The sequence below is a fragment of the Peromyscus leucopus genome, chromosome 16_21, assembly GCF_004664715.2.
Source record: "Peromyscus leucopus breed LL Stock chromosome 16_21, UCI_PerLeu_2.1, whole genome shotgun sequence".
Lineage (NCBI taxonomy): Eukaryota > Metazoa > Chordata > Mammalia > Rodentia > Cricetidae > Peromyscus > Peromyscus leucopus.
Window position 1 is genome coordinate 20,225,194 of NC_051084.1, and position 16,171 is coordinate 20,241,364.

At 46.4% G+C, this 16,171-nt stretch overlaps 1 protein-coding gene across 3 annotated transcripts in view; it reads left to right on the plus strand.

Moving 5' to 3' along the window:
* Window positions 1-16,171, plus strand: part of Cabin1 (calcineurin binding protein 1) — a 126,825-nt gene that overhangs the window by 34,346 nt on the left and 76,308 nt on the right. For all 3 annotated transcript variants that reach the window (XM_037199671.1, XM_028874232.2, XM_028874234.2), the window contains 5 exons: window positions 910-1,025; window positions 9,427-9,588; window positions 10,867-11,073; window positions 11,230-11,375; window positions 15,042-15,303. In XM_037199671.1, the coding sequence (XP_037055566.1) occupies window positions 910-1,025; window positions 9,427-9,588; window positions 10,867-11,073; window positions 11,230-11,375; window positions 15,042-15,303 (893 nt within the window). The remainder of the gene's footprint in view (window positions 1-909; window positions 1,026-9,426; window positions 9,589-10,866; window positions 11,074-11,229; window positions 11,376-15,041; window positions 15,304-16,171) is intronic.

Sequence of the window (16,171 nt, forward strand, 5' to 3'; positions counted from 1 at the left end):
GCCACCCAGATCCAGAGCACTCTGACTACCACGGGCACTCACACACACGGCAGACTCAGACACACAGACACAAAAATAAAACCTTAGAAAAAGGAAACTAAGGAGTTTGGGAATTTAGCCTAGTGGTAGAGTGCAAGGCCCTGGGTTTGGTCCTCAGCTCTGGGGAAAAGAAAAAAAAAAAAAAAAAGGAAACTAATGAACCCATGAAGACTGGAATGGTTTGAGCCTTTGTTATCTGAAGGGATTTTTTTTGGGGGGGAGGATGTTTACTTTTTTGTTTGAGACTGACCAAATAGCAAATTTTTGTAAAACACATTTAAGCTTTGTGTAGCTGTATGCAATGCCTTCTGGTATTTTCTGTTTAAATATGTTCTGTCTTAATTTACCTTCCCTGCCCCCACAAAAGAAGAGCCAGTTAAAAGTTGCTAATGGCTTATGTATGACCCAGAGTTTCAAGAATACTGAGACTTTTTAAGGAACTAATAATAATAATTTAATGGTTTTTCTCCCCTTCTGCAGTATTCAAGTAAACCTAAATATAAGAATTTTCAGAAGTTGTACAGGTAGTTCAGTGAGTTCTATTACTGTAACTTGTCCTTCTCTTTGAAAAGCACAGAAAGGTGCTTTGAATGATAGGCAGCAGATGCCAGTATTGGTTCTCAGGGGCTAGGACAGTCTTGTCTTGTTTTGTTTTGTGAATGAAGCATTCATTTATATTTTCTGTGTGGTTTCAGTTGACTTTTGATAAGCATAGATTGCCTACCAAAGCCAGTTAAGTACTTAGAAGACAGAAACAGGAGAGAGAACGTCTGTGGTCATGGACAGGGAAAGTCCCTGAAGAAGAGACCTGGATGCAGTCCCCTTGCCGCTGTTGTTTGCACTGACTGTCTGATGGTCTGGCTTTTCCAGGGATGTCGGAGATGCCCATGCTCCCGTCCTCCCTCATGCTGCTCAACACAGCGCATGAATACTTGGGCAGGAGGTCCTGGTGCTGCAATTCAGACGGGGCGCTGCTGCGATTCTATGTGAGTGTCCCCTGGGTCCTGGCTGCCAGTAGGAGGTTGGGGCAAGTGGGAAAGGCGGTGGAGCCCTGCTGGTGCCCCTGGGCTGGTGTTTGTCTGCCTGTAAGTGTTCTCGTTGTGCATCATTGATTAATGCATGGATGCAATGACTGAACCTTGAAGAAAATCTGAACTTCATTCCTGTGACTTCTCTATTACTGTGATAAAATACCTGAGATAATCATCTTTAAAAGAGTAAAGGTTTCTTTTGGCTCATTGTTTCAAAGACTTTAGTCCATATTTAGTTGACTCCATTGTCTTTGAGCCTTTGACATACATCCTGATGAAATCACAGGTCCTGATTGTTAAGTTAGTAGCTATTATAGCGACTGTGGACGGTCTTCTGGAACTTGCCCACTACGACTGATTGGTGTTAGCTCTTTGGGCTTATCAGAGATACGAGGCATGAACCTGGTCTCTGCTGAGTAGGAGGCCAATTAGCACCAGACAAATTATGGAGCATCAAGTGTTTTGGATGTACCAAGGGAAAGGCATCCAGCCCAGCCTGTATACCTGCTAATAAAATTTTATTGGGGAATTTATTTATTTACATAGCAATTATGGTTGCTTTTACTGTGCACTGACAAGGACTAGAAGCTGCAAAGTCTGCACGGCTTACAAGGCCTAAAATCCTTGTTGTTTGCCCTTTAAAAAGCTTGCTGTCTTCTGCTGGGTAACTTCTGTTTGGTGGACGTAGCCGCTGTGCTCAGCCTTCCTCCCCAGTCAGTGCCCTCTAGTTTGCCCCGCCTTCAACAGTCTTCCGACCTATCGGTACACTCCTTAATGTACATCTGGGTGTGCTATTTGATTTTTCTGTGCTGCTGTTAAAGTCAGAGAGAGTAGATACTTTTGTTCACTTGGTTCATTTCTGAATAAATGCAGGCTTGTGTGAGTCAGGGCTCTCTAGAAGGACGGATCTGATGGAACTGATATTAAAGGAGGTTTAGTAGACTGACTTGTAGTCTGGGTAGTCCAGTGATGTCTGTCTCACAATGGAAAAGCTGAGAATCCAGTAGTTGTTTCAGTCCATGAGGTTGGATGTCCGCAGCAGTCCTAATCTGGTCCTGGAGTCTGGGAGGATTTCTAGAGAGCTGCTAGCTTTCAGTCTGTGTTGGAATCCCGAAGAAGTTGGACTTTATACACACACACACACACAATTTATTTATTTCACATGATACCAGTTGCTGCATCAGAATAGGTGAACTTGCAGCAGGAGTGAAGGCAAGCAGGCAGAAAGCGAAGCTTCCTTCTTGCGTGACCGTTTTTGTGTGCTGTCACCAGCGCGTATAGCGTAGGTTTAGGGTGGGTCTTCTCGCCTCAGATAATCCAATTAAGAAATCCCTCTCGGGAGTGCCCAGCAGCGTGGGTTTTAGTTGAGTCCTGACGTAGTTCAGCTGACAACCAAGATTAGCCATCACAGGGTTGAAGGAGACTAAGGTGTGCAGAGCTTTTGTGTGCACAGGGCCTGACCGTTTGCAAAGTCTGTACTGCTACCCAGCAATCAGCCGCTGCCCTCATTCCTCTACTAGAGTGCAGAGACACCATCTGCTTCTAGGTCTCCGTAGGCAGCGCTCTCATGCAGAGAAGCTGGGAAGATGGCTCAGTGGTTGCTGTACAGGAAGAGGACCAGAGTTCAGATCCCCAGAACCTATGTGTCTTAGAGTTACTGTTGCTGTGATGAAATACCATGACCAAAGGCAGGTCGAGGAGGAAAGGGGTTATTTAAATAAAGGCTTATATGTCCATCACTGAAGGAAGTCAGGATGGTGCGAGGCGTTTACCCACCAACTCCATAGCTCCCCAGAGTTTTCTTGAGTGCAAGCAGCAGGGAATATTAGATAGAAGGATTTAGAATGTGGAGATAAACAGATAGAAAATAAAGGATAGCCTCGAGAGGGCCTGGAACCTTTTCTAACGGGCCCTGACTGTCTTTGCCCCAGGGTTTTTATAGAGATGCCAAGGGGTGGAGCAAAAGACCTCATCCCCCAGCACAGCCAAGTGCAGACCATCTCAGACACCTGCACTCAGGCCCATGGTCCTAATCATCCTCCATGTGGACCTGCTGGGTAAAGCCACGAGGAACCCGAGAACAGGCTCCCAGAGGACAGGAACTTAAGCAGGGCAGAAACCTGGAGGCAGGAACTGATATAGAAGCCATGGACGGGTGCTACTTACCGGCTTGCTCCACATGGCTTGCTCAGCTTGCTTTCTTAGAGAACCCAGTGGTGGCACTACCCACAATGTGCTGGACTCTCCCCGACCAATCACTAATTAAGAAAATGCCTTACATCCGGATCATATGGAGACATTTTCTCACCTGAGTCTCCCTCTTTTCTGATGACTCCAGCTTATGTCAGCTTGACATAAGAGCAGCCAGCACACTGTGTAAGTGCCCTCAGGCATGGCAGCCTGCCTGTAATTTCAGTGCTTGGAGACAGAGACAGGCTCCCCAGAGAAAGTTGGCGAGCTAGACCAGCTGTACGGCCATGCTCTAGGTTCAGTTGAGAGAGTCGCCTGTCTGCCTCAGTGAATAATGTAGAAAGTAACTGAGGAGGACTCCCAGTGTCAGCCCGTGGCTTCCGCACACAGTAGCACACATGTACACGCATACTCATGCACTCAGGTGTTAACCATACACATGCAGATACTCATAATACACGCACGCACGAGGAGGAGGAGGAGAACAGATACCTTTGTAGGCTGGCTGTGTTGGGGAGTGAAGTGAGGGGAAGAGTAGGCCAAAGGGCATTGGACTGTCCTCTTCCTAGTTTTTCTTGGGCTGTGTCTCTTGGATGCTGAATTTCATAAGCCAGATGAATTGAAAGAGAAATGATGAGTTACTGTTGTGTTTTGCTTACAGTTCCTAGTTTTCTTACTCAGGACCCACTGAGATTCCTCAGACTCCCTAGCAAATTACTTTCCTTGGATCCTACATGACTGACTTTTCTTCCCACCTTTTCCAAGAGGCTTTCCCCATTCTGTCTACCCTGTGCCACCTGCTGCCTGGCACCTTGTAGCTGGTGTTTGTGTCTCTCTCCCCTGTTCAGTGGCAGGGCTGAGGTCAAACAAGACCTTTCTGTCTTGCAGTCTGAAGCATCTCTAGGGATGTGAGCCGTGGCTGACAGAGACTTCTGCCCAGTTTCTTGAACAATTGCGTGAATGCAAGAATAACTTCTTCATTCACTTTTCCAGAAGTGCTGACTGAGCACTCATCATTCTAGGTACTGTGGGAGTTAGGAGCATAAATAATTTTTATCCAGGTGTATGGTCTGATGTAGATGTAACCAACCGTCTTATTAAAATAAGAAACACAGAACCAATGTAAAAGAGAAAGCTGAGAGGTCAGAGCTCAGAGCTAAAATCTTACCTCCTGCAGTGCTCCTAGCTTCCCCAAAAGACAGCTACTTCCTGTGTGTCTGTCTTTAAATAGTCTTTCTGTTCTGCCTTCTCATTGGTTGTAAACCCAAACACATGACTGCCTTGTCACTGCCTGTAAGTACCGCCCTCCAGGTCTTAAAGGTGTATGTCTCCAATGCTGGCTGTATCCCTGAACACACAGACATCTACCTAGCTCTTCTACCAAGTGCTGGGATTAAAGGCATGTGCCGCCACCACCATGGTCTTGCTATGGCTCTAATAGCTCTGACCCCTGGGGCAACTTTATTTATTAACATACAATGAAAATCACATTTTAGTACAAATAAAATACCACCATAGTCTGACATAAAGGATTGTCTTTTTTGAGACAAGGTTTCATTCATGTAGTTCAAGTTGACCGAAAACTTGCTGTTGTAGCCAAGGATGACCTTGAATTCCTGATCCTCTTGCCTCCACCTCCTGAATGCTGAGATAATGGGTGTGTGCCACTATTACCCTACAAGGATTGTGTCTTGAGAGTGCTTTGAGGCTAACATCCTTTTGTTTGAATTGTTGTTTCTCCTTGGATGGAGTGCAGATGTTCTCTGAAAGACATCCTGTAAGATTGTATCTTATCTTGAATTAGTAGTCTTTTTCTGGTGTTGTGTTTTGGTTGAGGAATTTTTACCTATTCCTCTACATTTTGCTCAGGTAGTCTCTCACCTGTAAGCTACTACCTTCTGGATGGTTCTCTCTTACGTTGTGTGCTATGTGCTCAAATCGTGTGCATACTAATAATCTATATTTGCTGGAAAACGTGCCTTCTGATTAAAAAAGATGACATTATGTCTGTCATTAAGCAGGTTTTAGGCTAAATTATTACTTATGTACCTATTAGTGAACAATATATAATTGATGGAATTTTAATATTCCAAAATTTTTAAAAAAGGTGTGTGTGTGTGTGTGTGTGTGTGTGTGTGTGTGTAAGAGAGGCACAGAGACAGGCAGAGAGTGATGTGGAGAAACAGAAGAGAGAGAGCCAGCACATGGACCACATTGCATGTATGGAGGTCAAAAGACAACTTTTAAGGCTTGGTTCTCTTCTCCCACCTTGTGGGTTCTGAGGATTGAACTCAGTTTTCCAGGCTTGGTGGCAAGTTCCCTTACCTGCTAAGCCATATTACCAGACCAACTTTTAAAACTATGTAAGAAAATATATAGTATTTAGCTTCTTGCAGCTCCTTGCCTTTATTCATTTCAGTACACAAGTATATTCACATTGGTAGAAGTAAATCTGGTTTGTTTTAATTGCTTTGTTGGATACTATTGTATGAATACATAAACTATTTTAAACTTCTAGTATGGAAAATTCCAAATATATATGAAAATAGAAAAAGTAGAATAGTATAGTTCCAAATACTGAGCGTTAAGTCATTATTGTGATACATGGTCACTCCCATGCCATCCCTGTCCCATCTCTTAAGTAAATCTTAGACATTGTATATCATTTTCTCTGTAAATACTTGTTTCCATAATTTTAAAAAAATCCCCTAATGATGGCATTAAGGTGTTTTTGTTTGTTTGTTTGTTTTTTAAATCATTTGGGGGATGTATGATGGTAACATCTACCACCAATTTGTGTTCTGGGTGCATGTGCACATGTTTATAAAAAGAATGCCCAGCCAGGTGGTATACTATGGAATTCCAGCACTTGGAATGCAGAGGCAGGAGGATTTGGAGTTTGAGGCCAGCTTGGGCAGAAATAGACTTTGTTTCAGAACCCCCAAATGTTCTGGCTGAGGACGTAGCATAGTGGCTGAATGCTTATCCGCCATGTGAAAGGCCCTGAGCTCAACCCCAGCCTGCAAAACCCGAAACCTTGCTTACTTGAGCATAGTGCCACATGGCTAGTGTTCAAAAACTGTGACAGGAGAATTGAGTTGAGCATGAGGCCATCCTACTCTACAGAGCAAGACCCTGTCCCAGAAATCAACCAAATAACAACAACAACAACAAAAAAAAAAAAAAAAAAAAAAAAAAAAAAAAAAAACTGTTAGAAGGCATAGTGATGCAAGTCTGTGATCTCAGCCCTAAGAAAGCTAAAAAGGGGATGGATCGTGAAGTCAGGATCAGCCTAGAGTATATAGTGAGTTCCAGGCCAGCTTGAGCCACATAGCAAGACTCAAAAAGAAAAAAATTGAATCAAATCAAATCATAGACCTGTCAGGACACAAGAACACCCTGACTCCAAACACCAAAACCAAACAAACACTGTTGTCTGCCTCTCCCTCCACTGGGCTATCCCACCACATCCACAACATAGTTTTTTGACACCATATTTTCTCTGAGTGTAGTGACTTATCCCTATAATCTCAACATTTGGGTGACTGAGACAGGAGAATTGATGTGAATTTCAAGTCCAATCGGGGCTCTAATGAGAGCCTGTCTCAAAAAACTAAGAATGAAACGAAACTAGCCAAACACCACCAGAAACGTGTGTTTTCAAATTGTTAGAAATAATTGTTTTAGTTTGTGTGTGTGTGTGTGTGTGTGTGTGTGTGTGTGTGTAGGTGTGCATGTGTACACATGCTCGTGTATCTGCAGGATGTGTGGGTGTCTGTATATAGAGGCGGGGACAATGTCTGGTGACAACATCAGGTGTTGTTTTTCCTCGTGTGCTGTGCCTCATTAGGCTGGCTGGATAGCTCCAGGCCCACCTGGTTGTGTCTCCAGTGCTGGGACTGACAAGTACACACCACCACACCCCACTTGTTAATGTGAGTTCTGGGGATCAAACTTAAGGCCTTGGCATGTCAGTGTAGCAAGCACTGTATATTCTGAGCTGTCTCCCCTGACCCGCTGCCAGACCCGTATACATAGAGACTTAAACACTGACGCCGATCTGAGAGGATTCCCTTGTTCTTTTTCTTTGTAACACTCTACCGTTATTGATGAGGTTGAGTGCTTTTTGCCACATCCTGTGCAGCTTGGGCTCTGGGGTTCTGACAGGGACAGTGAGGAATAAAGAAAGGGCAGATACACATAAGTTAAGTAGATCCACATAGGTAAGAGTTCTCTGACTGCTCCCTCTACCAGCCTGCCACCAACCCGGCACCTCAGCATGTTCCTTAGGCACACATAGCGGGAGGGCTTAGCTAGGAATGTATGTTTATCAAAAGTTGGGTGTAAATTTAGTCATAACATTTCATAGCCAGAGATAGGACTGGTTTGCAGCAGAGCTTTTGGAGATGAAAGTTGAATGTCTTCCTCTTTGTATTATCAAGTAGTTTCTTTTTTGTAATGGTGCTGGAGATGGATACGGGCCCTGTGCGTAGTAGGCAAGTCCTGTGCCACCGAGGTGTGCCCCAGCCCTGTTGTGTGTTTATTTGAGACAGGTTTTCTCTGAGTTGCTCAGACTGACAACTTGAACTTAACTCAGGCAAGCCTTGAACTTTTGACCTCTCCTTCCCAGGCTCTGAGTAGCTGGGATTTCAGGTTTAAATGCCTGGCTACAAAATGGTTTCCTTCTTTTTGATTTTTTCAGGCATTTTAAATGTAAATATATTCTTTTTATGACATTTGTATTACTTTTTTGAGGATTTCATAGAGTATGGTTTGATCATATTCATTTCCCACCCCTACCCTCCACCCCGACTCTTACCTTCACCCCAACTTCGAGTACACTGTTCTTAACTCAGAAATAAAACCTGACAGTATCGAGATCATTTCCTTTCCCCCACCCCGAATCTGGTCTTTGTGTCTGTAAATTTTAGCTACTACTACTGCTGATTATTTATTGATTATAGATTTTTCTTAAGTCATACTTTTTGGAATAGTGTCCCACTAATATAAAGTGCCTGGTGGTGGTGTGCATACCTTTAATCAGGCAGAGGCAGGCAGATCCCTGAGTTTGAAGCTAGTCTGGTCTACAGAGCAAGTTCCAGGACAGACAGAGCTACACAGAGAAACCTTGTCTCAAGAAACCAAAACAAACAAACAAAAATAACATAAAGTGGTTCTGGTGTTCAATTTATTATTTAAAACATCTCTAAGTACTTCTAATAATTTTCTTTTTTTATTGCTAAGATTGTTTCTGCTTTTTTTCTCCCTTTAAATAAAAAGAGCACATACCTTTAATTCCACCTCTTGGAAGGGAGAGGCAGGCAGATCTCTGTGACTTAGAGGCCAGCCTGGTCTACATAGCCAGTTCCAGGGCTATACAGAGAGACCTGAGACGGGGAAGGAGAGAGAGAGAGAGAGAGAGAGAGAGAGAGAGAGAGAGAGAGCGCGAGCGAGCACTCAGAGCTTAGGAAGTGGTCAGTGGGTAAAATGCTTGCTGCGTAGATGGATAAATGGATGGATGATAGATAGATACATAGATAGATAGATAGACAGATACATAGATAGATAGATAGATACATACATACATAGATAGATACATAGATAGATACATAGATAGATAGATAGATAGACAGATAGATACATAGATACATAGATAGATAGATAGACATCTTGTTCCTATGTCCTCTGATTCTCAGTGATGTTTTTATTGGAGGGGGATTTTTCTCAGCCCCCATGGGACTCATAGCTGGTTGTTTATAACACCATTTCCTCCATTGGAATCTGAACTTTTAAAAAATAGAGTCTATGTCAAACTGTGCCTCATAAAAGAAGCTGCTCAGTGAACGTACACTCAGCAAATGAGTAGAGATGTTGCCTGGGCATAGAGTAGCTAATGATGTTGGCAGATGCTGGCTAGGTGTGCTAAAGCCAGGCTGCTCACATGCCTTGAAGGAGCCTACTGCCAGATCTACCCAGAGCAGTTCTGTAGAGATAACAGATCTTTTCTAGGAAGCAAGTGTTTGGAATCTAGCCACACAGGGACCCCAGCCATTACCTCCTTGGGTTAAAGTAGTTGATAAAGTGGTGGTCTCCCTGGGATCTTGTTCTGATATGGAGGCTGAGCCTGTAGACTGTGTCCTCAGGCATCTCTTCCCACCTGCCACAGGTGCAGGTTCTCCAGAAGGAGCTTGCTGCGTCTGCCTCTGAAGACACTCACCCCTACAAGGAGGAGCTGGAGACTGCCTTGGAGCAGTGCTTCTATTGCCTGTACAGCTTCCCCAGCAAGAAGAGCAAGGCCAGATACCTGGAGGAACATTCGGCCCAGCAGGTAAGGCTGCTACCCCAGGCCCGGGGAGGGGCGGCTCTCAGGAAGAGGAGAGCTCCTTACAGGACATGAGATTGTTACACACAGTGCACTAAGATGGCTGATGGTTGATCAAAGGAAAGGGTTTCCTACAAGATGTCCTTCATAATGGATTTGTAATGCAGCATTGGCATGTTGTCACTCCTAGGTTTATTTGCAGTTTGGTTTACACACATAATTGCATAGATATTTCCTTTTTCATTTGCTTTTTTCCAGAGCACTATTGGGTACATTATGTCATGGCTAATATCTTCAGCCATTCTCCAGTCTTAGATATTCTATACCTTAAAGTATAGGGTCCTTAGGATGGCACATCCACTCCGGCCCAGAGGTGTGGAGCCTAAGCTTCCCAGTTATGATCGACCCTCCCCCCATGCACATACATCTGGCTAAGTCACATGGTTTCACAGATCATAACCTTCAGTTTCTAACATTTGTTTTTTTAGAGACCAGCCCTAGCCAGGCATGAGTCCTAAAAGCCATTTCTTGGGCAGGAGATGTATTTTGGTTGGTAGAGTGCTTGTGTAGCATAGATGAAGCCCTGGGTTTTATCACTATAAAATCATAGAAAACCAGGTGTGGTGGAGCATGCCCTTGGGAGGTGGGGGCAGGATCGTTACAAGTTCATAGTGAGTTCATGGCCAGCCTGGACTACATGAGATCCAGGATTGAGGTGAGTGGAGAGGTGGCTCAACAGTTAAGGACACTTGGTGCTCTTGCAGAGGACCTGAGTTTGGTTTCCAGCATCTATAACAACAGGTGGCTGTCACCTTTAATTTCTTCTCCAGGGGATCTCTGCTGTCCTATGTGGACACCTGCACATGTGTGGCATATACATATACACATAAAGTATAATAAGATTAAAAAAAAATAATTTCTTGACTAACAGTACTAAAAACTTAATATTTAACATAGAATTATCTTTATCATTTACTCTCATTCATTAAGAAAGTTAAATATTTCTGTTTGAGAGTAATTACCTTAACACATAATTTTGTACAGTGATATCCTCAGGAAGCTTGAGACTTATACCAACTGGAAAAACAGAAGACTTAGGCTTTTTCGGCAGCTGGAATGGAGGCTTACCTGGCCATTGCAGATTAAAGAAGCAGAGATGGAACATGCTTTGCGTTCACCGCATGCTGTGAGCTCATTGCGTTGAGGACAGTGTGCTCTTACAGAGGAGCTTCTCCTTATTTCTTAGCCTTCATGTACTTGGAGTCTGCATCTGTCTTTTTCCAGGTGGACCTCATATGGGAGGATGCCCTGTTTATGTTTGAGTATTTTAAGCCCAAGACCCTACCTGAATTTGATAGCTACAAGACAAGCACTGTTTCTGCTGACTTGGCCAACCTCCTGAAAAGAATTGCTACCATTGTGCCCCGCACAGAGAAGCCAACTCTGAGTATGGACAAAGTCTCTGCCTACATTGAGGGAACCTCAACTGAGGTAGGTCTCAGGGAACATGGGGTGGTGGGGCTTCCTCTCAAGCACTGCTTCCTGTCTGCTCAGCACCACCTGCTAGGGATCAGTGGAAGACGGGTTGATAGTTTACACCTGCATACTTGACTCCACCTCTTCTGAACTTACCCTCTCTCGTGCCAGGTACCCTGCCTTCCAGAAGGGGCAGATCCCACCCCTCCAGTGGTGAATGAGCTCTACTACCTCCTGGCTGATTATCATTTCAAAAACAAGGAGCAGTCTAAAGCCATCAAGTTCTACATGCATGATATTTGCATCTGCCCCAACAGGTGAGTGATATTGTGTGGAGCCAGGCTGCTGCCAGGAGGCCTGCCAGTTCTCCAGTGAGCCAGTTGAAAGTTTCTTGTCTGTGGCAAGATAATGGAAAAGAAATGGCTTAGCATTCTCGAGCATAGAAGACTTCTTTTCCAGAGTCCTATGGGAGATATACTGGGGTCAGCAAAGGTACAAGGTGACCTTTTGGATCCTGGTGTACAGGACAGGGAAGTAGTACACAGCCCCATACTGTTTTGTCCTGCTTCCTTTCCTGGTAGCAGGAACCAGGACAACTGATGTATGTTTGGGGTGGACAGGCTCTTTAGTGAGGATTGCTTTGGGGGCTTGAGAGGGGGGACCAGGGGTGAGAGATGATTCAGCGCTTAAGAGCACCCACATGGCCACTGTCCCTCCAGTTGTAGGATCTCACACCCTCTTCTGACCTCCACGGGCCCGAGGCACACACATGGTACACATACATACCCGAAGAACACATATGTAGAATAAACTATGTAACTAAAGAGGACTACTAGAAAAGCTGGAGCCCGAGGGGTTTTTGTTTGTTTTTTACCGTGCTGGAATGTTTCATCATTGACAGTGAGGTTTGTCCTGATGGTGTGTAGGAGCCCGTGCGCACGAGGTTTGTGCTTCCTCGGTAGAGCCCCACTGAGCTTCCTCCTAACATGTAATGAATTTTCAGAACTAAGCGTTCTGAAGGGCTCTGCTCTGCTCACGAAGCTCAGTACACTTGACTAAAGGGGCTGTCTGGAAAGGTAGGCGTGGTCAGATGAGGTTACCCTGTACCCAGTCTGTGCCTGAAGGTAAAGCCCTGCAGGCAAGCTCACCCGAAGTACTTAGGGCTACCATAGTGGCTGCCCTTGGACCATGGGTGAGCACAGCACTACCCTGCCCTAGGAAACCACACAATTCACCTTTCTGCAGCCTACCTGGGCAAGGGAAGAAGGGGCTGGGCTGCGAACAGAGAAGCGAGTTTGTAAACCGTCGTCACCCTGAGAAGGCCCCTTTTTGCTCATTCTGCAGTTTCCTCCTGTCAGGGAGCCATGTGCTTAAAGCCCTGGCTGTCTTGGGTGTCACAACTACTTCAGTTGTGATCGCACAGACCTGCGCGTACACTGGCTGAGCTTGTGCTGTGGATGACATTGTCTGTCACCTGCTGCCCCATCTAAAAAGTGGGAGTAGTGACGGCAGGCACTTGGCCTGGCTCCTCTCACTTGCAGGTCCAAGGCAGTGGGCTGAGAGTCCTCAAGGCTCAAGTAGACCTCCTCCACTCGAGTGGTCCTCAACCTTCCTAATGCTGCGACCCTTAATACAGTTCTCGTGGTGTGGGTGGCCCCCAACCAGACAATTACTTCATTGCTACTTCATAACTGTAATTTTACTACTGTTATGAATGTAATATAAATAAATATCTGATGTGCAGGAGATTTGATATGTGACTCCCAAAGGGGTCACAACCCACAGGTTGAGAACCACTGCTCTCGTCTCTCCATCATCTGTTTACAGGATGTCAGCCTGTTAGATCCAGCCCACTATGTGCCGAGATGTCTTCTCTGAGGACTGGCCCCAGTGTAGAAAGGGTTTTGTCAGCTTGGTGCTAAGTCTCAGCCTAGAGCTGCTTTTATTCTGAGCTCCACAGGCAGATAGCAGTGGAGACTGGAGTTCTGTTTTTTCCTTGCTGCTAGCTGGAGTACAAGTTGGATATTTATATTCTTTCTTGAGCCTTTTGAGAGGGGTGAAGCCATGATAGATGGCTGGGTGGACAGTAGTGTCCTGATTGTACTGTTGGAGGTTCCTGTGACGACAACTGGCACTTTTCCTTCCCTTTCATTGAGCTTTCCTGCTTTTTTTCTGAACTGGAAGAGGTACCAAATTAGATAGGCATTCTGGGATGGAGGTGGGACTAAGACCTAGTTGAGCTGAGCAGGAAACAGTTCTGAGCCCAGCACCAGGACTGAACCTGCTCTACACAAATGAGAGCCCAGAATGTGGCCTCTGGATCCTTCTTCCTCCTGGGGTCACACTATCACTGAGCCATAGGCATCCCTGCAGGTCTGCCCGCACTCCTAGAGAATGGGCTGTGTGGTACTGTACCTGAGTCTGACACTGAACAGCAGGAGGAGTCACTCTTCCTAGGACAGGAGCATGCTTGTTTTTCTCTGTAGGTTTGTTTTTTTGTTTTTTTTTAATGCATATGGTTGTTTTGCCTGCATGTATGTCTGTGTGTTACATGTATGTCTGTGCATGTGGAGGCCAGAAGAGAGCATCAGGCCCCCTGGAACTGTAGTTACAGATGGCTGTGAGCTGCCATGTGGGTGCTGGGAACTGAACCCAGGTTCTGGAGAGCAGCCAGTGCTCCTAACTACCGAGCCACGAGCCGTCGCTCTGGCCTGCTTCTTAGTTTTCATGGTGATGCCGCTCTGCCTTGGTTACTCCGTGTGGAGGAAGTGGTTCTCATGCCACCACATAGGCGCTGTCACAGCATGTCTCCTTTCCTCAAGGAAACTTCTCCCAGAGTCGTTGGATATTGAAAAGAAGTCCGTGCTGTGAAATCGGCCCTGGTGAAGAGTTTGCCACTTAAGCCCTCTTCCCCCACTCCCTTCTCCAGAGTAGCCAGAGCAGAGCCGGGAAGAGCTGCTGGTGACTTTGGGCCCCAGGCCCCGAGGAAGAAAGGCTGCTATCAGAAGCCTCTCACACGAGGGGGGTGTCGTCTTCCTGGCTCTCCTGTCACCACTGGGTCTTTGGAGCCTCTGCCATCTCTTGGGATGATCGGGCAGCTCTGGATGGCAGTTAGCCAGTGTAAACTCACACCGGGGAATTTAAGGGGTGGTGGGCTGAGCTGATGGTGTAGGGAGGGGCAGCATCAGCCCTTTGGGTTGCTGTGTTTTCTGTTTTCTGGACTAGCACTGGACAACAGCTCTGCAGGAACTCCGAAATCACCTTGGTCCTGGTGTGGTGTCTCCATGGCTACTCATCTTGTCCCAGAATCTTGTGTGTTCCTGCCTCGGCTCCTTTCAAGTGATCTCAGAACCATCAGGTCCCAGCCCTCAGCTGTCACCTTGTTCATTTTACTGCTGGGGTCTGAACTGAGGGCATAGGCTCCAGAGAGAACAGGAATGAAGTGAGTGGCTGGGACCCCACGCGGCTCTGTTCCCTGAGCTCTGGCTTGGTGAGAGTAGCAGCCTCAGGAGGAAAGGACACTGAAGTCTCTGTGGCCTCAGCTGGACCCCTCTTTTGAGGACACTCTCGCAAGTGTCCCGTTCCTTTCCACCAGAGCAGTACCACGGGCAGCCCTTACTGCTGGGGAGCAGAGCCCCAAAGCCCAGCTATTAGAGCAGCCGTTGAGTGCTTGCAAAGTGCTAAGGGACGTAGAAGAAACATCTTGTCTCTTAGCACACCATACCTCTTCCTCATGAGGTAGACCTTCTTAACTATAGGTGATGATGCAATATATGTTATGATCAAGGCCATGACAAAGCTATTCTAGGTCATGATCCTGACTGTGGAATAGCCAAGCTGGACTTCCATGATGCCCTGGGGACAGTAGTGTTGTTTTTTGTTGTTGTTGTTTTTCGAGACAGGGTTTCTCTGTGTAGCTTTGCACCTTTCCTGGAGCTCACTGACAGTAGTGTTTTTAGCTGGTACTTTTGTCACTACCATAGGTTCGATTCCTGGGCAGGCATGGCTCTGGCCCGGGCCAGCCGAATTCAGGACAAGCTGAACTCAAATGAGCTGAAGAGCGACGGACCCATCTGGAAACACGCCACACCTGTTCTGAACTGCTTCCGGAGGGCCCTTGAGATTGACAGCTCTAATTTGTCCTTGTGGATTGAGTATGGCACCATGTCCTATGCCTTGCACTCGTTTGCTTCCCGCCAACTGAAGCAGTGGAGAGCCGAGCTGCCTCCGGAGCTTATACAGCAGGTGAGGAGGGTGCTGTCCGTGGGCCTGCCGTCCCCTGTCCAGCTAGACTGCCTTGGGTCCCTCCTGTTCTTTGTTCTTACCCTCACATACATGTATCCTGTCAGCGATAGCTTTGTCCTTGGTCTTTGGGTACCTAGTCCATGGGCAGGAATTTCAGAGGTACCCTACTGTGACTGACTGACTGGTCATCACCTTGAGTGTAGCTGAGTTACGGTAGAGAAGGGATGTTGGCCATCTGAGGTAGGCAGCTCTTCCCTATTTGCTCAGAAGGACTTGGGAGGCCATGGGAAAAGGCTTGACCTGTCGTTAGGGATTTCAGTTTCTGGTGTGCAGCCTTCGTCTAGTGCAAGATACAGGATCTGACCTGCAGTCACTGCTCAGTAAGAGCACCATTGTTTCCTTCAGAAGGAAATGCAGGAATCATGCTGAGAGGTTTGGGCTCTGTTTAGGTGCTGGGGATCAGAGCCAGGTCCTGTGCCTGGTGAGCACACACTACCACAGAGCTACCCTCGGGCCAGCAAGGTCTCAGAGGAGAGCAGGTGTGGAAGGAGCTGAGCAGTCAGTAGGGAGTGCCTGGTTTCAGGTTTTGCACTGATCGTCTGTGATTAAAACCCAGGCAGGGTGATGGCTCTGCTCACACTGCTGGGAGGCTGCTGGAGGGCTAAAGGAGCCTCTTGGCAGGCAGGCCACTGCAGGCCTCGGAAAGAAAGTGCTGTCTCCGTGGGGAGCTGACGCTGGGCCAAGGTCCTGCTGCCTCCAGGACCCTGCAGAGTGGGACACAGGCCCTCAGAGCCTTTGCACTCTTCAGATGCTGTTGGAACACAGGATGGAGAATGCAGCAGTCAGTTTCACCATAGGGATCGCCAGT